The sequence below is a fragment of the Panthera pardus genome, unplaced genomic scaffold (assembly GCF_024362965.1).
Source record: "Panthera pardus isolate Hobbes unplaced genomic scaffold, ASM2436296v1 HiC_scaffold_8, whole genome shotgun sequence".
NCBI classification, from domain to species: Eukaryota; Metazoa; Chordata; class Mammalia; order Carnivora; family Felidae; genus Panthera; species Panthera pardus.
The window spans coordinates 70,654,503-70,678,886 of NW_026527013.1; the positions used below are offsets into that span (position 1 = coordinate 70,654,503).

At 39.5% G+C, this 24,384-nt stretch overlaps 1 protein-coding gene across 1 annotated transcript in view; it reads right to left on the minus strand.

Annotated features, from left to right (window-relative positions):
* The window catches only part of HECW1 (HECT, C2 and WW domain containing E3 ubiquitin protein ligase 1), a 417,448-nt gene that overhangs the window by 140,569 nt on the left and 252,495 nt on the right, over positions 1-24,384 (minus strand). Inside the window, 2 exon segments of the mRNA XM_019451074.2 lie at positions 3,833-4,002; positions 9,662-9,737. Of these exon segments, the coding sequence (XP_019306619.1) occupies positions 3,833-4,002; positions 9,662-9,737 (246 nt within the window).

Here is a 24,384-nt window from a genome sequence, read left to right on the forward strand (position 1 = left end):
GATATAAGCTATGGATACTGTCTCCAGAATTTATTCACACCCATCTGAACACAAAACTGATCAGTATCAGGCTCTTAGGCAGATGACCTGCTTCAAATTCTCGTTCTGCCATTTACCAGCTCTGAGACCTTGGGAAAATTACTTAACTTTGCCATGCTTTGTTTCCCCTTCTTTAAATGGGGATAAAAATAGTATATATCTCATAGAGTTGTTGTAAGGATTGAGTTAATTATATAAAATGTTTACACTTGCAATAGTAAGCCCTAGATAAGTCTTATATAACCTATTGCTAGTAGGTTCCAGGAACTGGAGGTGCTAAGAAAAACTGGGTGTGATTCCTTCCCTTGAGGAACTCAAACTCTCACAGGGAAGACAGACGTGCAAATAAAAGGCAGTATGGTAGAGGTCTGGACAAAGGGGCAGAGAGAAAGGAGCTCTTTCCTCCTGAGGCCTGGAGTGGGCGGGGTCAAGGAGTAGCCCACACAGGAGGTGATATTTTAGTTGAGCCCTGATGGATGAGCAGGTGTTGCTAGTTGGGTTAGTTGGGAATGCACACTCTAGGCAGATAAGCAAAGACATCTATGCAGCCATGTGAAAGCATGAGAGGCAGTAGGGTACTGTAGCTCTCAAGAGTGGCCTTCACATAATGTCTGAGGAGCAAGGTACTGAGGAATAGAGCTGAAGTACACTGCACACACCACAAGTTGTTTTATTCAACACCCATGTCCAGCCACCTTCTCCCCTGCCCTCCCTATCTATAGAGTCGGGGAATCAGAGCACTAAGTTTTCCCAAACAGAGGTCCTGTGACAGGTAATAAAGCTTTTTCTGGGAAGTGCTTCCCTTAAAGAATAAAGATGCAAAGCCTTAAAAGGAGAAGACTCTTTGCATTTTGGCTTTCTTTCTGCCTGGTACTTGAGTTTGAGACTTTAAGACAGGAGGATGAAAGCCATCTGCTAACAGTGCAGTGAGAAGACCCAGAGATCTGAGTCCTTGATGGCTCTATCAGTGGCTGCACTACCAGGACCACCTCTGTCTGGACTTCTTGTTTGTGAGAAATATCAGAGCTGGCCCCAGTTCCTCTAGCTTAGAGCCAAATGCATCCATACCTGACACAAGTGGCAAGTGATGCTGGTTCACCAAAGTCCTGGAATACTTTGCATAGGAGGTATGCAAAGTACCTCCATCAGGGCACTGGTTTCTCCATCAGGGCACTGGGCACTATAGTATACTTTAGGGGTTGAAAGTACAGATTTGCATCTTTTGCACTACTGATGGGAATGAAACTGGTGCAGCCACTCTGGAAAACAGTATGTAGGTTCGTCAAAAAATTAAAACTAGAACTACCCTACAGTCCAGCAATTGCACTACTAGGTATTTATCCAAGGGATACAGATAGGTTGTTTTGAAGGGACACATACACCCCAATGTTTATAGCAGTGCTATCAACAATAGCCAAAGTATGGAAAGAGCCTGAATGTCCATTGACGGATGAATGGATAAAGAAGATTATATATATATACACACACACATATATATATATGGAGTATTACTCGGCAATGGAAATACACAATACACAATGGAGTATTACTCGGCAATCAAAAAAGATGAAATCTTGTCATTTGCACCTATGTGGATGGAACTAGAGGGTATTATGCTAAGCGAAATTAGTCAGTCAGAGAAAGACAAATATTATATGACTTCACTCATGTAAGGAATTTAAGATACAAAACTGATGAACATAAGGGAAGGCAAGCAAAAATTATATAAAAACAGGGAGGGGGACAAAACATAAGAGACTCTTAAATATTGGGAACAAACGGGAGGTTGCTGGAGGGGTTGTGGGGAGGGGGATGGGCTAAATGGGTAAGGGGCATTAAGGAAGACACTTGCTGGGATGAGCACTGGGTGTTATACATAGAGGATGAATCACTGGAATCTACTCCTGAAATTATTGTTGCACTATGCTAACTAACTTGGATGTAAATTGAAAGATAAATAAATAATAAATAAATAAAATTACAAAAAAAAGAAAGTACAGATTTGCAGTCAGGTTAGTTACTTGATGTTTAACTTGAGAAATCAGTTATCCTCAATCTGAGCCTCATCAGGGAAACACATGGCAAAACCTATTTTAGAACACCAACTTCAACCACAGCACGTTGGATACAATGCAGGAGGTCAAGAGCAGAGGACGAGCAAGAGTTTGCCAGGATCCTTCCAGAGAGAAGTAAATCTTAACTAAAGACTCAGAAATAATTGCAGAACTTAAAGCAGATTCTAGTTGACATTTTAAAACAAAAAAAAAAACCATTCTGATGGTGCTGGATTTTTGAAATGTTCTTTGAGACTTATAATACCTTTATGACTAAATGTTTTAGAACAAGTTGCTCTGAAGTCCTTCAGAAGAGAGAAGGCTTCTTCTTCTTCTTCTTTTTTTTTTTCATGTACTATAAATTCCTGTGGCATCTTGTATTATCCCCAGGAATGCAATGAAGAGACCAGAAATAATTGGCAAGAATAGCCTGGACTAAAGGAACAAATAATTTAAGATTCATTATTCCATGCTACTGGTACTCTCAGTGCTTTAGAATCTGTTGATAACCAAAGTCATAGGAAGATTAAATATAATTCCATTTCCTTTATGTTGCTCTAACTTCAAAGCTGTAACGTTGCTCTTCTGTAAGGCCTGGGTCAGGGTTAATTAAGCCTAGGAAGTAGGTGGTATAATTTAAGAGACAATGAAAAAGCTTTGCCCCAAAACATCTAATTACACTTTCTTGCTCAAGAATGTTTGAAAGGTCTACGTCATAGATGATATACTCAGAAGAATAAAGGAAGGAGCCCTGTCTAAAGCAAGTGGCTTGGGTAGGAGTCGCATATTTCCTTCAGTAACAGACGGATGAAGGTAATCTGAGGCTCAGAATGAGGATGACGGATTTCTTAAATCTACACAACTAGCAAGTGGCTACACTGGGATTTGAACAAAGGTTTGTGTGGCTGCAAAGCTGTGCTTTTAACCCCTACATTATACTGTAGCCTTTCCCATGACCTAAGCCTCTTTGCTCCCCAAGCTACACAGTTAGCAGGTCATACCCTCAAGCTAAAGCATGTGAGTTAGGCTGCCAATGGGTTGTGACAACTTTCTGCTAGTTCTCTAGGAGAGGACTGAGCCACTGTGAAGCCCAGCCTGACACACATGTGGCTTTGCTCAGGAGCCTCCTCACTCCTGGCTAGCAGAGGACCCATTTGAGAGTGGAGACAGGCCTTCATGAGACAAAACAAACTGTCAATACTTCTTCAAATTGCCTAGCAGGAAGATGGGATGCACAATTAGGTTTCATGTCTATTTAGATCAAACAATATGTAATTCCCCAGGATATTTTGGGGCTTATCTATTTACCTGTCCCAGGAACCTGGCAATTTTAGAATCTCTGGAACTGGTCTAGAGGGACTCATTTAAAATTTGGCACTCTTGCCTAAGGACCGCACATGTAGGAGGGGTGTGAGAATGCTCAAATCAAAATTCTTCTCTTCCTTCTCCCACACAGAGGCAGAGAGAGGCTGTCTTGCTTTCAGATGCAGGTCCTGAATCAGAAGAAGGAGCTATAACAGGGCTAGTGAGTGTAGGAGCAACAAACAGTTTCCTGGTACTGCCTTGAGGGGCTCTGTCAAGATCCCTGAGTTATAACCCACAGAAAACACAGCCTCCTTCCAAGACTGGAGAGCCACAAACAGAGCAGTTTAGGGCTCTAAGAAAGGAGGGCATAGCATGTAGGCTGCTTTATGGTCAGTTGGTCACTGAAGTTTCTTCTCAGGGCCCACAGCACTCACCTCAGCCTGCCAGATGGGGTTCACAGTGTTGCCTATGATCTTGGATCTCCTCTCCTGTCCATGGTGTGGGAGGGCAGGGAAGATGCTGTGCTTTCCAGGCTGAATGGAAATCTTCAGGTAAGGGTCTGGGTTGAAAAACATCCCTTTCTTCAGCCCCATGGCCTGGAAATCTATAAAACAAGGAATATTTTAAGTTAAATGTGTTTTGGTGAGGTGAAAGATCACATCAGGGCTTACACAAGGAGTAAAGCCCAGCCAAAACATGGAAAAATCTTCTCAGTCTTCAGTCTACTTTTCACCTCATTATGAATATGGACTGGTATGTCTACAGAACCCATTATATGGAACACTTACTGGCATGTATAAAACCATTCCTTAAAATAAATCAATTCAACTGGCATTGTGGTCATGATGTGTTTCAAGAGAGGACCATTGGCTTTTACTGGACTGGACTACTGGTATTCCTCAGGCAAGCTGGGGTGAGGGTCTGAAATCACCTCAGGAAACTTGGGTTGTACACTGAGGGAGGAAATCCAACTTTGAAAATTCTATGGGTCCAGGTGAAAATTCCTCTGCAAAGTGGAGGTGGAAGAAAACCAAGGGCTATAGTCTCACAATGAATATAATTGTTCTATCAGCCCTTGTCTGTATGGTAGGACCAAAATGGGAACCAATTAACAGAGAATTTCTCTCCTTCCCCAGGCCCATGCTGCCCATCCTGCATGGCATCCCTCTTGGGCTTCAGGATTTCACTGAGCTTTGGTTAGTGAATTTCCTACAGGTTTTGTACAAATAATTGTTATTTCTCAAGCATTTCAACAGGAAGGTAAGAACGGAAAATCAGGAGTTGTTGGTTTTCTGCCCTAGTAATACAAAAGTATTGAGTTTCTTCTTCCTTTTTCTTTTAACTTAGAGAGACATATGCTAATGTTGTCAACATTTTGATTTTTTTTTAATGAAAGACTTTATTTTGAGGGGGGAGTTATAGGTTCACAGCAAAATTAAGCAGAAGAACAGATTTTTCCATATACCCCTTGCCTTACACATGCAGAGCCTCCCCATTATCAACATCTTCTAGCAGAGGGGTACATTTGTTATAGCTGATGAACCTACACTGGCACATCATTATCACCCAAAGTTCATAGTTCACATCAGCATTCACTTTTGGTGGTGTACATTCTATGGGTTTTGACAAATGTATCCATTATTAGAACATCATACAGAATATTTCCACTGTCCTAAAAATCCTCTGTGCTCCATCTCCTCCATCCTCTCCCAGACCTTGGAAACCACTGATCTCCTTACTGACTTCACAGTTTTGACCTTTCCATAATATAGTATGTAGCCCTTTCAGATTGTCTTTTTTTTTTAACTTAGTAATATGCATTTAAGATCCCTCCATGTCTTAGTCTGGTTTGACAGCTCATTTCCTTTTAGCAATGAACACCAATCCATTATCTGCCTGTACTACAGTTTATTTATCCTTTCTCCTACTGAAGGACATCTTGGTTGCTTCCAAGTTTTGGCAATTATGAATAATGCTGCTTTAAGCATCTGTGTACAAGCTTTGTACAGATTTAAGTTTTTAATTCGTTTGGGTAAATAGCAAGGAGTGCAATCACCGAATCCTATGGTAAGAGTGTGTTTAGCTTTGTAACAGATCACCACACTGCTTTTCAAAGTGGCTGTACCCTTGTGCATTCCCACCAGTGACCAGCGAGAGTTCTTACTGTTCTACATCCTTGTCAGCATTTGATGTGGTCAGTGTTCTGGATTTGGGCCATTCTACTAGGTGTGTAGTGGCATCTTGTTTTCATTTGCATTTCATTTGCATTTCCCTGATGATATATGATATATGATGTGAAGCATCTTTTCATATGATTATTTGTCATTTGTATATCTTTTTTGGTGAGGTGTCTGCTAAGATATTTGGCCTGTTCTTTTTAATTGTTTTTTTTTGTTTGTTTTCATATTGAATTTTAAGAGTTCTTTTTATATTTACAATAGTGTTCCTTTAACAGATGTGTGTTTTGCAAATAATTTTTCTCAGTGTAGTGTAATTTTTCTCACTCTCTTGACGTTGTCTTTTTACAGTACAAAAATTTTTAATTCTGATAAGGTCCATCGTTTATCAATCATTTCTTTCATGCACCACATCTTTGATGTTGTATCTAAAAAACTATTGCCGTACCCAAAGTCATCTAGGTTTTCTCCTGTTACCTTCTAGGAGTTTTATAGCTCTGCATTTTACACATAGGTCTGATCCATTTTGAGTGATTCTTTAAAATTGAGATATAATTGACATATTTAGTTTCAGGTATACAACATAATGATTCATGTACTTGTATTATATTTGGATATAATGCAAAATGATTACCAAATAAGTCTAGTTAATAGTCATCACCACACATTATTATAACTTCTGATGAAAACTTTTAAGATCTCTCTTAGCAATTTTCAAATATACAATACAGTATTATTAACTATAATCACCATGCTGTACATTACATCCACTTATTTGTTTTACATTGGAAGTTTGAATCTTTTGACCACCTTCACCCATTTTTCCCACCTCCCACCTCTGGCAACCCCCAATCTGTTCTATCTATGAGCGTGGTTTTGTTTTGTTTTGTTTTGTTTTGTTTTTCAGATTCCACATATAAGTGAGATCATATGGTATTTGTCTTTCTCTGTCTGGCTTCTTTCACTTAGCATAGTACTCTTTAGCTCCATCCACGTTGTCACAAATAGCAAGATTTCATTCTTTTTTATGGCTGAGTATCACTCATGAGGGTGCATGTATTTTTTTGAGCTCATGTTTTCATTTTCTTTGGGTAAATACCCAGAAGGGAAATTCCTAAATCTTATGATAGTTCTACTTTTAATTTTTTGAGGAAACTCCATAGTGTTTTCCATAATAGCTGTACTGTTTACATCTCCCCCAATAGTCCATGAGGGTTTTCCTTTTTCTATATCCTCACTAACACTTGTTTCCTCTTGCATTTTTGATACTAGCCATTCTAACAGGTGTGAAGTGATATCTCACTGTGGTTTTGATATTTTGCATTTCATGAATGATGAATGATGTTGAACATGTTTTTATGTACTTCTTGGCCATCTGTATGTCTTCTTTGGTGAAATGTCTATTCAGATCTTCTGCACATTCTTTAGTCAGATTGTTTTTTTTTTGATAAATTGCATGAGTTCTTTATATATTTTGGACATTAGCCCTTTTTCAGAGATACAATTTGCAATTATTCTTTCTCACTTCTTTTAATTTTGTTGACATTTTTCTTTGCTGTGCAGAAGCTTTCTAGTTTTATGTAGTCCCATTTGCTTATTTTTGCTTTTGTTGCCTTTGTTTTTGGTGTTAAATCCAAAAAATATCATCACCAAGACTGATGTCAAGGACCTTACTGCCTATATTTTCTTCCAGGAATGTTATGATTTCAGGTCTTATGTTCAAGTCTTTAATACATTTTGAGTTATTTTTGTGGATGGTGTAAGATAGTGGCCTAGTTTCATTCTTTTGCATGTGGCTGTCCAGTTTTCTCAGCACCATTTATTGAATAGATTGTCCTTTCCCCATTCTTGGTTCCTTTGCTGTAAATTAATCGACCATAATATGTGTGTTTCTTTCTGGGCTCTCTATTCTGTTTCTTTGATCTGTGTGTCTTGTTTTTATATAAATACCATACTGTTTGGATTGCTATAGTTTTGTAATATAGTTTGAAATCAGGAATCATGATTTCTCCAACTTTGTTCTTTCTTAAGATTGCTTTGGTTATTTGGGTCTTTTGTGGTCCCATACAAATTTTAGAATTCTTTATTCTATTTCTGTGAAAAATGCCATTGGAATATTGATAGAGGTTGCATCAAATGTGTAGATTGCTTTGGATACTATGGGAATTTTAACTACATTATTCTTCTCATCCATGAGCATGGGCTATCTTCCCATTCATTTGTGTCTTCTTCCATTTCTTTCATCAATGTTTTCTTGTTTTCAGTGTACAGGTCTTTTACCTCTTTAGTTACATTTATTCCTAAGTATTTTGGTCTTTTTTTGATGCAATTGTAAATAGGATTTTTTACTTAATTTCTCTTTCTGACAGTTCATTATTAGTATTAAAACATAGCAGATTCTTGTATTTTGATTTTGTATCCTGCAACTTTACTGAATTTATTAGTTTTAACAGTTTTTTTAGTGGGTTGAGTCAATTTTTGTGAAGAGTGTAAGTTCTGGATATAGATTTTTTTTTTTCCGCATGTGGATGCCCAGTAGTTTTAGCATCATTTGTTGAAAAGACTGTCTTTGCTCCAATGTATTGCTATTGCTCCTTTGTCAATGTTCAGTTGACTAAATTTATGTGTATCTATTTCTGAGTATTCTCCTCTGTTCCATTGATTTATTGTTTTGTTGTTGTTGTTGTTGTTCTTTCACCAATACCATGCTATCTTGGTTACCATAGCTGTGGTAAGTCTTGAAGTTGAATAAGTCAGTTCTCCAACTTTGATCTGCTCCTTCATATTGTGTTGGCTATTCTGGGTCTTTTGACTCTCTCTATTAGTTTGAGAGTCATTTTATCAATATCCACAAAATGATTGGCTCAGGTTTTAATTGGGATTGCATTGATTCTATAGAAAAACTGAAACTCTGACAACACTGAGTTTTTTAATCTATCAACATGGAGAATCTTCCACTTAGTTCTTTTTAAATTTCATTCATCAGAGTTTTTGTAGTTTTCCTTACATAGACCTTGTACATATTTTGTTAGGTTTATACCTAAATATTTCATTTGGGGAGGTGCAAATATAAAAAGGTATTGTGTATTTAATTTTAAATTCCACTTGTTATTGCTGGTATGTAGGAAAGCAATTGACTTGCATCCCGCAACCTTGCTATAATTGTTTATCAATGAATCTTTAGAAATGCATTTTCTTTACTGGGGTTCACATAGACATAAAAATGGCAGTTGACTGTCTATCTCCCAGGAACACTCATCATTTCTGTGGTCTTAGATCTCTGACATTCATGGTCTGTAACACTTGTTGGTTTGACAACAAGCTAAGGCAGTACTTTCCAAACTGTGTTCAATAGAGTCCTAGAGCTTCATGCCATTGTGTCTCCTCAAAGCCCAGTTAGGGTGGAATTCAGTGTGTAGGGCTCTGAGATTCGTATATCATTTTAGGCAGGGTAACTCAGTTTTTCTTTATACTTTTAATTTTGAAATTATTCTAGATTTACAGAAGAATTGCAGAGGTAGTACAAAGATTTCCCACATACCTTTTACCCAGTTTGTCCCATTGTTAGCATATTATAGAACTACGGTAACTTGTGAACACTGAAAAATTAGATTACTCAAAAAAAACCACTATTAACTAAATTACATACTTTATTTGGATTTCACTGACTTTTCCACAAATGTACTTGCTTGAGCAGTTTGGCTTTTATCGATTTTATCAATTGAGCTTCATGTGAGATTTTATTTAGACAAAGGGTCTGCTGGCTGCTTTTTCCCCAGGTTTTCTCCTACCTCCACTTTATAAACTTTCAATTAATGCTATTGATGATGGAGGTAAAGTGGAATTGTGGCTTCTCTTCTCATCATCACAAAGTGCTTAGCATCTATTACTTATTGACTCCTCCAATATCCTCATGAGGTCAAGGAAAATGGAGCAGACATTTTTAATTTTTCTTTTACAGATGGAAAAACTGAGGCGCATAGAGGTGAAGTAACTTGTAGGTAAGAGTCAAATTGAAGTAGGTGTGCTGACTGCTGGTTGACCTTCTTATTTTCTCCGCAAGGCTTTCAGGTGAGCAAGACATACCTGAGAGAGAAAAGCTGATCAGCCTCCGACTTCCTTGCCCTTGGACGGTCTCATCAGAGCCAATGCTTTTAAAAATCTGTAAGAAGGAAAATGGGAGACAAGCAAAACAAGCATTGAAACAGCTACTCATATTGTAATACAAACACACTTAATCACAGTTATTTCTCCAGCTACAGTCTACAAAGACAGCAGCGTTGTGATTTTTTTAGGCTACTATTGATTAAAAAAAGCTTCTCACAATCTAATGTCTTTCCCAGTAATAGAGGATCTGCTAGTGGGGATGAGGGGTCTTTTTCAGGGTAATGGAAATCAACAAACACAATTACTGTAATATTAGAGGCTCTTTGTAACTATTTATGTAAACAACGTCTTTTCACATTTAAATTTGCAAAATGTATTTATTAAAGCCAACCCTAAGGCAATAGAATGATAGGTCAATAGATGTTTACTGTTGTAATTACAATGTTTCCACTTAGCAAAGTATAGTGTTAAACTGCCGTACCTTCATTTCTTCTGATCTGTATTATTATCTAGGGATTTCCAGGAAATTCTGTTTATTAGGGAGGAGCCTGAGCATAGCATTAAGGAACTACTCTGAGATCTCTCCTCTTTAATTGCTATCCTGGGAAATTTCAGAACATAATTGTTAAATGGCTTATCTGTAGTCTAGTAGGTATTTGCAAACCAGGTTGTTAAAATGTTTTCTATCCCATCCTTGCTCAATATATATCTGCTAACATATTAATCAGAACAGCTAGAGTCCTTGCTTCCATTTTCTCCTAGGAAAGTTTTACTCAGAAATAATTCTGAATATTTATTCAAAGGCAGAGTTACTGCTGAATACACTGCACTTGCAGGAAATAATTTTTAAAATCTGAGTATCAAGCAAATCCATAGAGTATCCACTTTTTAGAAGATAATCTGTACCAAAGAAGGAAAAAATGGAAAACTCGATGACCTCTAGCTCAAAGTCTCTTTGTTGTAGGTCGTGTGGGCTGTTCTCTCACTCTTTCTACTGCCTCTCAGTATGCTGTAAGAGTGTGATTGGATGTTACCATCAGCTTGCCTTTATGAGACTGGAGCATAATGATTGGGCATCTCAAAGCTGGGCTCACTCACAGCTTTGGCCCAGGAGAGTACAAAGGGATTATTAGAATTCCTCCCCACTTTGAAGCTGCTGCCCCTGGTGTGCCTATGTGCTTGGCTACAGCTTGTGTACAAATCTCCTCAGTATGCTTGCTTTTAGACCCAAGTGCAAGGTGCCTCTCAGGGATGCTGGGCTGCTCAGCAGAGAGAACCAATGTGAGTGGCAGATGGAATGGATCTTGGCATGAAGTGAGATAAGAGACAGGTCTGTGTCTCTAAGAGTCTCATTTGATAGTAGAGAATCAGAGGAAGGCACAGCTGGGATTCATGCATTGGGAATGTGAGCTGGTCCCGAGGAATGAACTCCCTTCAATTTGGAGACACTTATCCTTCCTACTCTGGGTTTGTTCTTCACTTTGCATGGTTAACACAGAGTAATCGAAGTCAAAAAAACAGCTCAGAACCTGCATCCTCAGGCTGGACCACACTCCTAACTCTCAAAGTGGCCAATATATATAGGCATAAATCAAAATTCCTTAATGTTGTAAAGTTTTCTTCTTTGTCAAACCTATGCCCAGATGAAGGCCACAGCAGCTCTCGGCCAGCTGGCCACAACCCTTAAGTTGCTGTACCTGCCTAAGTAGGACAATGACAATCAACCTCTTAATTCTAGTTTAAAAATGTCAACATCTGGGGCTCCTGGGTGGCTCAGTCAGTTAAGCGTCCGACTTCAGTTCAGGTCACGATCTCACAGTTCTTGAGTTTCAGCCCCACGTCGGTCTCTGTGCTGACAGCTCAGAGCCTGGAGCCTGCTTCAGATTCTGTGTCTCTCTGCCCCTTCCCCACTCACATTCTGTCTCTCTCTCTTGAAAATAAATAAACATTAAATTTTTTTTTAAAAAATGAAGATGTCAACATCTAGCTTGTCTCTTCAGACTATAAGTTCCTTGAAGACACAACAAAAACTCCTTTCGGTAGAGCCTTGTAGAATTATTAAGTCTAAAGCGTGTGCATTCCCATTTTAAAAAGTGTAGGGTAAAAGTACACATTTCATAGGAGGCTAACATGAACTTAAACCTGCACTATGATAGCAAAAGATAGTGTATTTTTTCCTTCTGTTTAAAGCATACACATTTTGGTTCTTCATATTTAAATATTCCCCTGCTGGCTATTCAGGATATTTACAAGCAAGTTCTTCATCTTTATGGCATCAAAAATTAGGTCTGAGACAAAAAAAAAAAAAAATGTCTATTTTTCAGAAGCTACTAAGCTCAAAGGGGAGACACACATTTAAAACTCCACAGAAGTCTACTTAACTAGTGGCCTTTTGCTAACATCATTTACAGTCATCGCCAGATTGATGAAATGAACGCGGAGACAACAGTAGCCGTGATAAACATCTTCCAGGAAGTAAAGATGTTTGCCTGTCTCAGGAAGGTTCTACATCCTGACTTCTTGCTCCAGATGAGTTCCGGGGGCATGTCCGAGGTTAACAAATCTGTTGCCCTTACAGACTACCATTTATTGAGTATGAAAGAGGTGTGATGACGCGGCCAAATGGCTCACTCTGGAACAACCTGGGGTGACAGAGGCGCATGAAGGAATTGCTCACCTTCTCAGATCTGCACGTTCCACGAGTCCCCTTTGCTCTTCCTCGCTGCTAGTCTAACCACTGGGTGCTGGGTCCTGACGCCCCCTCTCAGATGCAGCCCTGGCAGCTTCACTGTTTTGCACGCAAACGTTTCCACGGTAAAGCCTCTCTGGCAGATGGTTTCGCAGATTCAAAGCCACATCTGCTGGTGGTGTGCAGGAGACCCCGTAGGTACTGAGAAGGCCCTCGGAGTTGAATTAAGGGCTCTAGGGTTAATTCTGATGTATCTCTCCTACTCCCCTTCTTGGTTTTCTCTTCATGTCTGATGTTTGAAAGGCTCTAAGTATGAATCCACACCACCGTTGCACACTCCCAAAATGCAGTTCGCCAAAAAATGGAGTGAAGATCAGGCCTTTTTACCCTGGCAAGGGAACTTCTGCCTCAGCAGGAGGAAGACTGTAGCTCCCACGACTTGCTGCCCTCCGCCTTAACTCTACACGTTCTTCAAATTCCACCTTTTCCTTTCCTGGTACCAGCTCACGAAGATGAGGCTGTTTGCTGGAAACATACCTGTGTCTCACACACACGATCATGTAAGCATGCCGACCTATATCCTCCACCTTCCAGTCTCCGAGGCAAGGGAGGCTTCTCAGGTGCGTGCTCATTCCCAGAGGTAGGCAGGTGTACCCAGGGGCAAGAGTGCCTGTCTTGGAGCATCCACTGTACTCAAAGATTGGGGTAAAAACGAATTTAGAAACTAACATGAAGAGATTTAAGGTCGAATGCAAAACATGCGTGCATTTTGGACGTAACACAGGAGTTTTCAAAGAACTTCCTCGCAGGTGAAAGGTGACTCCGAGTTGCTCCTCTGAATGTCCCAGACCTGGCTTTTCTTCCTCAGGTAAGAGCTGGAAAAACTCCATGTAGCATCCCCGGCATTTCCAACAGGAGTGTGGCCACATCATGCTCAATTCTGATGCATTAACTCCATTTATATGCCCACAATTATTCTTAAATAATTGTAGAATGACTCTGCTCCCTAAAAATGCTGATAAGGTTTGTGTTTAGTTACAGAATAATTAAATCTACAATGATGCCAGAAATCGAAATCCATGCCTTCATTCGACCTTTATTCATTCACCTGACCCAGATAACTCTGATTTTCCTATGAATGAAAAGTGCAGGGCTCCATGACTGATAATGTAAATCTAAAAATCAGGCACCAACTAACAGTGCATTACAAATAATAGAATATCCAAGCCATGGCATATCAGCAGCCAAGATACAGGTCACAGCTTCCATTTTAGATCAGAGATCAGTGGTTCCCGTACACTTCAATATCTTTTGCCTCCAAGATAAAGTCTAGTGAATAATCTGATATGCCTCCAAGCCACCTTAAAAAAACCCCCACAAATATCAAACAAATCCAGGTCTCAAATTCCATTTCTACCTCCAAATCTCTGAAATGTTCAAACGCGCAAACAGAAAACAGCAAACACACACACTACAAATGTGTATAGAGCACTTTTGGGTACATTTGCCTCACTGAATCCTCATAATATGAATATTGGGTAGTTAGGCAACTCATTCCAAGTTCTCCAGCACCAAGGCCTATACACCTCAAGGGCAAAGTCATCTTTAGGGGCATTAAAAGAATAAAACATAAAACTAACAGTCAACCGCATCCCAGGCAATTTCCCCATCTCAGGGACACATGCAATGGAAGACTCACAAGGCCCATCGAAGGGGCAAGAGACGAGTAACAGGGATGGGATCGGATTATGTGCCAAGTACAGAGCCAGTTCTTCTAGACACACTCTTAACAGTTTGCGAATTAAGCATCATTCACTCCCCACCAGTTCACAAATGTGAAAGTTGAGCTAAGACCAATTTGTTGACTTCCCCAAATTCACCTGGGATGAATCCAACTCTGGTCCCTCCAACTTAAATAGAATGAATGACAGAACCTGACGTAGAGTCTGTCCACCCATGAGGTTGTTTCTTCAGACCCAGCCTGGCTGCTCAGCTGTCGTGTGCTCATATTCTATTCATATTTTGGTCCTATTCTGCCTGTTCCTCTCTGCTTTCTGATGCTGCTGTCACCAAGTCAACTTCCAGAGCCCTCAGTGCTTCTACTCTTCCCTTGAAGGCAAGACGCAAGCTTCCCAATTGCAGGGCTCTTCCGCTAATCGCTGTGGGCAAAAGAGAGGCGCTGGAAAAATGAAGAATTCCTCCTACTTTCCATTGTGTGAATTGGGCAAAACATGTTAATTACGTAGGGATGCTCTGACTGCTTTAGGCAACATGGGATTGCAGATATTAGCACCAGGGGCAAATCTGTGTGGGGCAAGGGGCTGCTGTGTGTGAGAGGCTAAGCATTTGGTTCACTGAGAAGAAAGTGAGGAGACTGTGTAAGAAGCACTGTGCCATTGAGAATGTTAGCTGGAAGTAATCAAATCCTGGATGTTTCCTGATGATTTTTAGTTTTTCTAGCTATTCTTTTTAACATAGTTTCTTGTGTAGTGCAGACTGCTCTGAAAGTAAGCTTATGACGAACTACCAAATTCTAAGGAATAGCTGAACCATTCTGTTTGCCCTAGGGCTGACGTCCTCTGACTTCAGCACGCATCAAAATCTCCTGCAGGGCTTGATAAACTAGAGATTTCCAGGCTCCATCCCAGAAGGTCTGCTTTTGTAGGTTTGGGAAGGGCCCGAGAGTCTGCATTTCTACCAAGTTTCGTCAGATGAGAGAGATGCTGCCGGCCAGCAAGACGATGCTTGGAGAAGCATCGGTCTCAAGTGTCTACTTCTTTCAAATGGTAATAGAAAGATGTGTTAGCTTTGTAACTCTTATCTCAAACTGTCTTGATCCTAGTTCAAGCACCAGAAGCAGGTTCTGTGATGCCTTAACCCACGGAGGCCCCATGCCCAGTGCTCAAGCCTGTACCCATTAGGAACAAACAATTCAATTCTCTGCAGATCTCACTTCCTTGTCTGGATGACTGTCACCTAGCCAGCTGCTCCCTTAGTCTGTGAAGGATCATCCTTCACTCTGCTCTCTGAGCTGATCATTGTTGCTTCGTTGAAACCTACAAAAGGCAGCCTTTTGCACTCACTGGGCACAAATGAGGCTGCAGGCTGTACGGCCCAATGACAGGTTTTCTTTGGCCCATGCAACAAGTGAATTTTTAAAAAATTAGTTTCCAACGTATTTTTCAAAATCAAGCAATTTGTTTAAGTTGTGGGTTTTAGAGTCTTTTGGAATGTCCAACAGTAAGCAACTGAAGCTGGGCACCTTCCCAGGCCTCCTCTCTGGAGCCACTTTCATCAATCCTAAGATGCCCATTGGTTTCCAGGGGCCCCTGGGTGGCTCAGTTGGTTAAGCATCTGACTTTGCCTCAGGTCATGATCTCGCGGTTTGTGGTTTGAGTCCCACATCAGGTTCTCTGCTACCAGCACAGAGCCTACTTCAGATCCTCTATCCCCCTCTCTCTCTGCCCCTCCTCCATGTGCACGTATGGGCACTCACTCTCCCTATCTCAAAAATAAATAAACATTAAAAAAAAAAAGATGCCCATTGCTTTCCATGTTAATGCTGTGAAATCAGGGTGTGGCTAATCATCAATGTGCCTTATAACTGTAACGGGAAAGCTTTTTCCAGAATGGTGGTATGAAAATCAATGATGGATCTTAAAATCCATAGCGTTGTAGATTCTATGAATGTGATACCAGCTTGGTTCCTTGGAAACTTTTGAATCCTTCCTCTGGTGTGTACGTACGTATGTACATGTGTATGTATATATGTATGTATGCATGCACATTTGTACGTACGTGTATATATGTGTGTACATATATATGCATGTGTGTGTGCATACATATGTATGCATCCCCTACTTTTTCTGTTTCATTTAAAATAATTTATGAGGCAAAATTCACATAACATAAAATTGACCATTTTAAATGGAACAATTCAGTGGCATTTAGTACATTCGCAATGTTGTGCGACCACCCCTTCTACCTAGTTCCTAAACATTTTAACGACTTAAAGTAAAACTTTATACCCTATGACTAGTAAGCAGTTTCTTCCCATTCACCTCTCCTCCCAGCCCCAGAAAGCCTCCAATTTACTTTCTGTCTCTACGGATTTATGTATTTTACATATTTCATATAAGTGGAATCATACAATCTATGGCCTTTGGCGACTGAATTCTTTCACTTCGTAATGTTTTTGAGGTTTGTATGAATCAGCGTTCTCCAGAAAAGCAGAACTAATAGGGTGTGTGTATGCACATATGTGATAAGGAATTGGTTCACACACTTATGGAGGCTTGCAAGTCCTAACATCTGCAGTCAGCAAGTTGGAGACTCAAGAGAGTTGAGGGTGTAAGTTGGAGCCTGAAAGACAGCAGTCTTAAGACCCAAGGACAGTTGATATTCCAGTCTGAGTCTATAGGCTGGGAAAAACTCATGTCCCAGCTAGAAGGCAGTGAGGCGGGAGGAACCCCCTTTTATTCAACAGATGGCTAGGATTATTGCCCCATTCAGATCTTCAGTTCATAGGATGAGGCCCACCAACATCAGGGAGGGCAATCTGCTTTACTCAGCCTATCAATATAAATGTTAAGCTCATCTAACAGTACCTTCACTGAAAAACCCAGAATATCGTTTGACCAAATATCAGTGTACCCTGTGTCCCTGTCAAGGGTTCCCCCATGAGGTAGCATGTTAATCCTCTTTATATCTAATAATCCATTGTATATATACACCACAGTATGTTCTTTTTGCTGTTGAAATCCTGTCAAGTTATTCTTTTCTCCAGTTTTGGGATATAATTGACATACAACATTGTACAACGTGTCGATTTGATACATTTATATACTGCAAAATTATTATCGTCATAGTGTTAGGTAACACCTCCACCATGTCATATAACTACCATTTCATTTTTGTGGTGAGAACATATACAATCTACCAACGTTCAAGTTCATAATACAGAATTATTAACTATAATCACCATGCTATACATTAGATCCCCAGAACTTACTCATCTTATAATTAAAAGTTTGTGCCCTTTGAGCAAAATCTCCCCATCATCCCCCACCTCCCACCCATGGGAACCACTACTCTACTACTCTCTGTTTCTTTGAATTCTGCTCTTTTAGATTCCATATATAAGTGACACCATATAGTGTCTGTCTTTCTCTGACTTATCTCACTTAGCACAATGCTGTCAAGGTCCTTCCATGTAGCTGCAAACAGCAGGATTTCCTTCTTTCCTTCTTTCTCATGGCTTAATAATATCCAATAGTGTGTGTGTGTGTGTATCTATGTCACATTTGTTTTACCTATTCATGCACTGATGGACAACTTAGGTTGTTTCCATAGCTTGACTACTGTGAATAATGCTGCAATGAACATGGCAGTGCAGATATCTCTTCAAGATCCTGCTTCCAAATTTTTGGATATATACCAGAAGTAAATATATAATATACATATAATATATAAAACATATTTATAATATTTATGCTATATATATATACACACTATACATATATATATATATATATATATATATATATATATATATATATACATATATATACCACAAGTGGATTATATGGAAATTCTACTTTTAAGTTTTTGAGGAACCTACATACTGTTTTCCATAGTGTCTGCATCAATTTATATTCCCACCAACAGTGCACAAGGGTTCCTGTTTCTCCACATCCTCACCAGCATTTATCTTTTCTCTTTTTGGTGATGGCCATTTTTTAATCTTTTCTCTTTTTGGTGATGGCCATTTTAATCGGTGTGAGATAATAGTTCATTGTGGTTTTGATTTGCATTTACCTAATGATTGGTGATGTCAAGCACCTTTTCATGTCCTTATTTGCTATTTGCCTGTCTTTGGAAAATGTTTATTCAAGTCCTCTGCCCATTTTTAAATTGGATTGTTTGCATTTGGGCTATTGAGTTCCATTATTTCTTTATATATTTTGGATATTGATACCTTATCAGATACATGATTTTCAAATACTTTCTCCCACTCTGTACGTTGCCTTTTCATCTTGTTGATTGTTTGTATTGCTGGGCACAAAAGTTTTTTAGTTTGATGTAGTCCCACTTATTTTACTTTGTTGCTTGTGGTTTTGGTGCCACATCCAACATATCAGCGCCAAGACCAATGTCAAGGAGCTTTTTCTCTGTTTTCTTTGAGGAGTTGTATTGTTTTAGATCTTTCACTTAAGTCTTTAATCCATTTGAGTTGATTTATGTGGCTATCCAGTTTTCCCAATACCATTTATTGAAAACACTATCCTTTCCACATTAAGTATTCTTGACTTCCTTGTCGAATATCAGTTGACTGTATATACAAGGATTTATATCTGGGCTCGTGTTTCTTTTCATTTGGTCTATGTTTCTAAATGTATGCCTGTAGCATACTGCCTTGATTACTATAACTTTGTAATATAGTTTAAAATCAGGGAGTGTGATATCTCTAGCTTTGTTTTTTCTCAGTATTTCTTTGATTATATAGGTTATTTTGTGGCTCCATACAACTGTTAGGATTGTTTTTTTTCTATTTCTGTGTAAAGTGCCATTGAAATTTTGATAAAGATTCCACTGAATGTGTAGATTGCTTTGGGTAGCATGGATATTTAACAGTATTAATTCTTCTCCTCGATAAATATGGAATATCTATTTTTGTATGTGTCTTCTTTAATTCCCTTCATCAACATTTAGTATTTTTCGGTATACAGATCTTTCACTTCCTTGGTTAAATGTATTTCTAAGTATTTAATTGTTTTTAATGCTATTGTAAGTGGGATTTTTTTCTTTATTTCTTTGATATTTTCTGCTAGTATACAGAAGCAACTGTATGTTGATTTCATATCCTGCAACTTACTGAATTCATTGATTAGTTCGTTGGAACTAAGAAACTGTTAAGTTTTTTGTTGTGGTCTTTAGGATTTTTATATATAAGATCATATCATTGCAAACAAGGACAATTTTACTTCTTTTCCAATTAAGATGGATTTATTTCTTTTTCTTGCCTGTTTCTGGCTAGGACTTCTAATACTATGCTGAATAGGAGAGGTCAGAATGGGAACCCTTGTCTTATTCTTGGTATTAGAGGAAAAGCTTTCAACTTTTCACTGTTGAGTATAATGGTAGCTCTGGGTTTGTTATACGTAGCCTTTATTGTATGGAGGTACATACCTTCTATACTCAACTTGTGTTTTTTTTTTTATCATGAAAGGATGTTGTATTTTATCAAACGCTTTTTCTACATCTATTGACATGATATGACTTTTATCTTTCATTCTATTAATGTTTAGTTTACTTACTGATTGATTTGCATATGTTGAACCATTCTTGCATCCCAAGGATAAATCCCACTTAATCATATTGTATGATCTTTTTATTACACTGTCAAATTCTGTTTGCTAATATTTTGTTGAGAATTTTTGCGTCTATATTCATCAAGGATATTTGTCTATAGTTTTCTTTCTTATAGTGTCCTTATCTGGTTTTGGTATCAGGGTAATACTGGTTTTTTAAAATGAGTTTGGGGTGTTCTTTCCTCTTCATTTTTTTTTAAGTTTGAAAAGCACTGGTGTTAAATGTTTGACTGGAAAAACCAACAAAACCATGTAGTCCTGAGCTTTTTTGGAGAAAGTTTTCGATCTTGTTATTGATCTGTTTATATTTATACTTCTTCATGATTCAGTTTTGGTAGGTTGTATGTTTTCAGGAATTTATCCATTTCTTCTAGGTTATCAAATTTGTTGGGGTATAAATAGTCACAGTAATCACTATTATCCTTTGCATTTTTGTGGTATCAGAAGGTCTCCTCTTTCATTTTTGATTTTATTTATTTCAATCTTCTTTTTTTTTCTTAGTCTAAGTAAAGTTCTTTCCATTTTTATCTTTTAAAAAATAGTTCTTAGTTTTTTTAGTCTTTTCTATTATTTCTCTGGTCTTTATTTCATTTATTTCGGCTTGGATTTTTGTTATTTTTTTCTTTCTGCTAACTTTAGGCTTAGTTCTTTTTTTCTAGTTCCTTTACAGTATAAATTTAGGTTGTTTATTTGAGATCTTTCTTTTTTCTTAAAAAATTTTTTTTTGAGAGCGAGAGCAAGCAAGTGGGAGAGCAGTAGAGGCAGAGAGGGAAAGAGAGAGAATCTTAAGCAGGCTCCACCCTCAGTGTGGAGTCCAGTGTGAGGTTTGAACTCACTCCATGAGATCATGACCTGAGCCAAATTCAAACAGTCAGACACTTAACCAGCTAAGCCACCCAAGCACCCCTTTATTTTTTCTTAATGTAGGCATTTGTCACTATAAAATTCCCTCTTAAAGCTGCTTTTGCAGCATCCTGTAGGTTTTGGTATGTTGTATTTCCATTTCATGTGTCTCAAAGTATTTTTTAATTTCCCTTTTATTTCTTCTCTGGCCCATTGATTGTTCAGGAATGTGCCATTTAATATATAAATATATAGTTGCTTATATGCTCTTGATAAATGGTCCCCTTTGTAATTATATAATGACCTTTTGGCATACACAGTGATGAAGGTCAGCCATGGGGGTTCGAGAATGGCATCTTGCACTTGTACAGCTGCAGAGGCCTAGGCTGGCTGCTGGTGTGGTTCTCAGGTTCTGGTGGGAGAGGCAGAAAGGGAGCTAGGAGGGACTCTGGTAGTTTGTATATGCAAACACAAATACCTGGGGGCAAAAGCTGGTAGAATCAGGAGGGGTTCTGCCACAGCTGAGCTGGTCATTAGTTCCCTCCACAGTGGTGAAAGCTGCTGGGTTTGTCTATAGAGCATTTCACTGCGAACCACAATTGCTCCTGCTGCATGGCTGTTATTGGTAGACACTACTTTTCTTTCTGGTTCCTAGCTATCTCTATACAGCACAGTTTTGCTGGTCTGGGTGCAGTGAAATCCAAGTGGGGCCTTTGTGTGGTGCCCTAAAAGACTGGGATCACTTGGGCGTTCCATCTTGGTGCTGAGCAGTGCCAGCCTGGGGAATGGGATGATGCAACCAAAACGAAACTCTCTTCCCTCATTTCTGGAGTAATTATTAGGATTTTTGTTCACTGTGTTGCTGAAGTTTCTTAAGCGGAAACTTAAGGAACAACTTTCCCAGAACTGTTTCTTCTCATGGATAGCTAATTGTTGATCTTCCTGGGGGCAGGGGTCTCCTATACCCCCACCTTGATGACATCACAACCACAGTTTGTTTCTTGCTCTGGTATTTAACCAAAAATTTCTGGAGGTTGTGATAGGTAGGTGTATTACTGGGTGTTGACAGCTCAAGCCAGAGTCTGCACACCCCTTTCTCTACCAGCTCCTCCTCACCATGTGGCCCAGGGCAAGGCAATCAACTCCTCCAACTCTCAGTTTCCCTTTCTATCAAATGGAGGTCAGAATAGAACCTACCTCTCTGAGTTCTGAGAACTGAATGAGGTGGTGCATACAAAGCATTTAGCACAAAGATTGGTACACAGTAAGTGCCCTCAGTTAGGCCAATGTTGTTATACTGTTACTTGTTTTTGAGCCTCTGTCCTTTTACTATTAAGAATTATGTTAGCAGATTATCTAATATTTGATTCTTTACAATGAGAAACGTGAAACATAAAAAGATCAATTGAGGGACCTGTTTGGCTGACTGTGAAAAAGAGACATGACCAGAAAGTATTCTGGAAGCTGCCTCCATGGCTTTGTATGTCTGGGTCATTTTTCTGCTCAGCCAGACTCTCTTATAAATTCACACCCCAGGACAACAAATGCATTGTCTGCTATGCCATGTTCATCTGGATTAATTTAATATACTTGGAATCTTGTCTATATTTTTCTATCCTCAGTCTTCCAACAAATCCATGTCAAGCTGCTATTTTAATCATTTTGTAAATAACACCTGGCCTTTATGAAATAGAAGATAGAAGCAATTGTGCAGTAAGCATATGTTAGCTTCTACACCCTTCAGTTGGCCCAGAAAGACGATGAACACATCTCCCTCATCTTGGAACTGATCTGAGGCACCAGGGGCCTGGATGAAGGGTCACAGGTTGAGATTAGGGGTCACAGAGTAACATCAGGCAGGAGTTATGGGTGGGCAGAACTTCTGGAAGAGTTCCCTCAGAAGACAGGGGAAACATGTAGGGAGTTTTCAGCATCTCCCTGATGACTTTGGGATAAGGCTGGACTTAGGGCAAGTACTTGGCAGCTCATGGGGAAGGAATGGTGTTTGATCCAGGGCAGCACTGCTTCTTCAGGGTCCATGTGCATCCCTGGGGGTGAACGTCTACATAACGTGGGTAGTTGGGAATTCTGGGCTGGCTTGGCTCCTCTCTTTCCTCCTTCATCTTCAACCGCCAAATACTGGGAGGTCTTTTAAGCCGTGTACCAGGCAGAATTCTAAGAGGAGTCCCAAGGTTTCCTAGCCATGGTATACCAGTGCTGCATAATCCCAGGGACTGTGAGCTAGTCCCATGATTAGGTTATGTCATATGTCATAGTTGACTTTGAGAGAGGGAGATTATATGGTAAGTCTAATCTAACCACACAAGCCCTTTAAATTTGGGTCTAGAGGCCAGAGAGAGAGAGAGAGAGAGAGAGTCAGAGATTCAGAATGAGAAGGATTCAATGCACTATGGCTACCTTCAAGAGCCATGAAGGAAATGGGAACTATAACCACAAGGAACTGAATTCTTCCCATAAGACTGAGCTTGAAAGCAGACTTTCCCCTAGAACTCCCAGATGAGAACTCAACCCGGCTGACACCTTGATTTCAGGATTTTGCCTGCAATCCACAGAGCATAAAATGCAGCCATCATGTGCTGGACTTCTGACTTATAGAACTGGGAGCTAATGTGTGCTTTTTTAAGCTGCTAGCTTTGTAGTAGTTTGTTAAACAATAGGAGACTAATATAGCCTTCTTCACTCTATTTCCTTTAGGAGCCAGAGCTCATTTTCAACACATTTTTTTGCCTTGTGAGAAATTTCTGCCATATCCTAGAACCAACAGGTGTACTTCTCCTGAGCAACCGTGGCCAGTTTTCATCCCCCGGTAAACCATGAACTGTATAACTGGACTTGTTCCTCTGTTAGCAAGGACCACTTGAGCACATAGACTTCAGCCCCCACCACAGCCCCTGTAAAATGTGTGCCCACCATTGTTAGGAGCACCTGACCTGGGAGCCCCACTCTTCATTGGCTAAAAGTACATGCTCATGTATTCTGTAAATAGCCCGAAATCTTCTCTGGAGCAAGGCAGAGCTTGTGCGTACACACACACACACACACACACACACACACACACGCACACACGCACACATACACGCGCACACACACACACACACTTCTCCCTGTGATTCCAGACTCTTAAGACACTTTGTAGGGACACAAAAATTGAAAACTGGATCCATTGCTTTAAATTTAGAACACCTGGGGGCCCCTGGGTGGCTCAGTCAGTTAAGCTCTGACTCTTGATTTCAGCTCAGGTCAGGATCTCACAGTTTGGGAGATGAAGCCCTGTGACAGTGCTGAGCGTGCTTGGGATTTTTTTCCCTCCTTCTCTCTCTTCCCCTCCCAACTCGTCCTCTGTCTCTCTCAAAACAAACAAACAAACAGAAAAACACCTGGAAAGGTGTTTGGAGGGTAAAGAAAAATATATTAACTATATTATTTGGAAATACAGTAAAACCTTAGGTTGCGAGTAATGGTCTGTGAGTGTTCCACAAGACAAGCAAACATTTCTACTAAATTTTAACTTGATAAGTGAGCAATGTCTTGCAAAACGGGTAGTATGTGATTCTGAATGTCACATGATCACAACTGAGCCAATGGCTCTTCTCTCTCTCTCTCTGCAGGGTTGTGGGTGATTGTCAATGCAATGTCACACTTCCACAAAATCCCCAAAATGAGGCAAAAGCAAGTGTCATTTGGATAGGTTCCTTGTTAAAGTTGCATGAAAAGAAAAAGATTCCATTGAGCCAATAGATAGCAGTGATTCCATTAGTGATAGTGAAAGTCGTTCTACA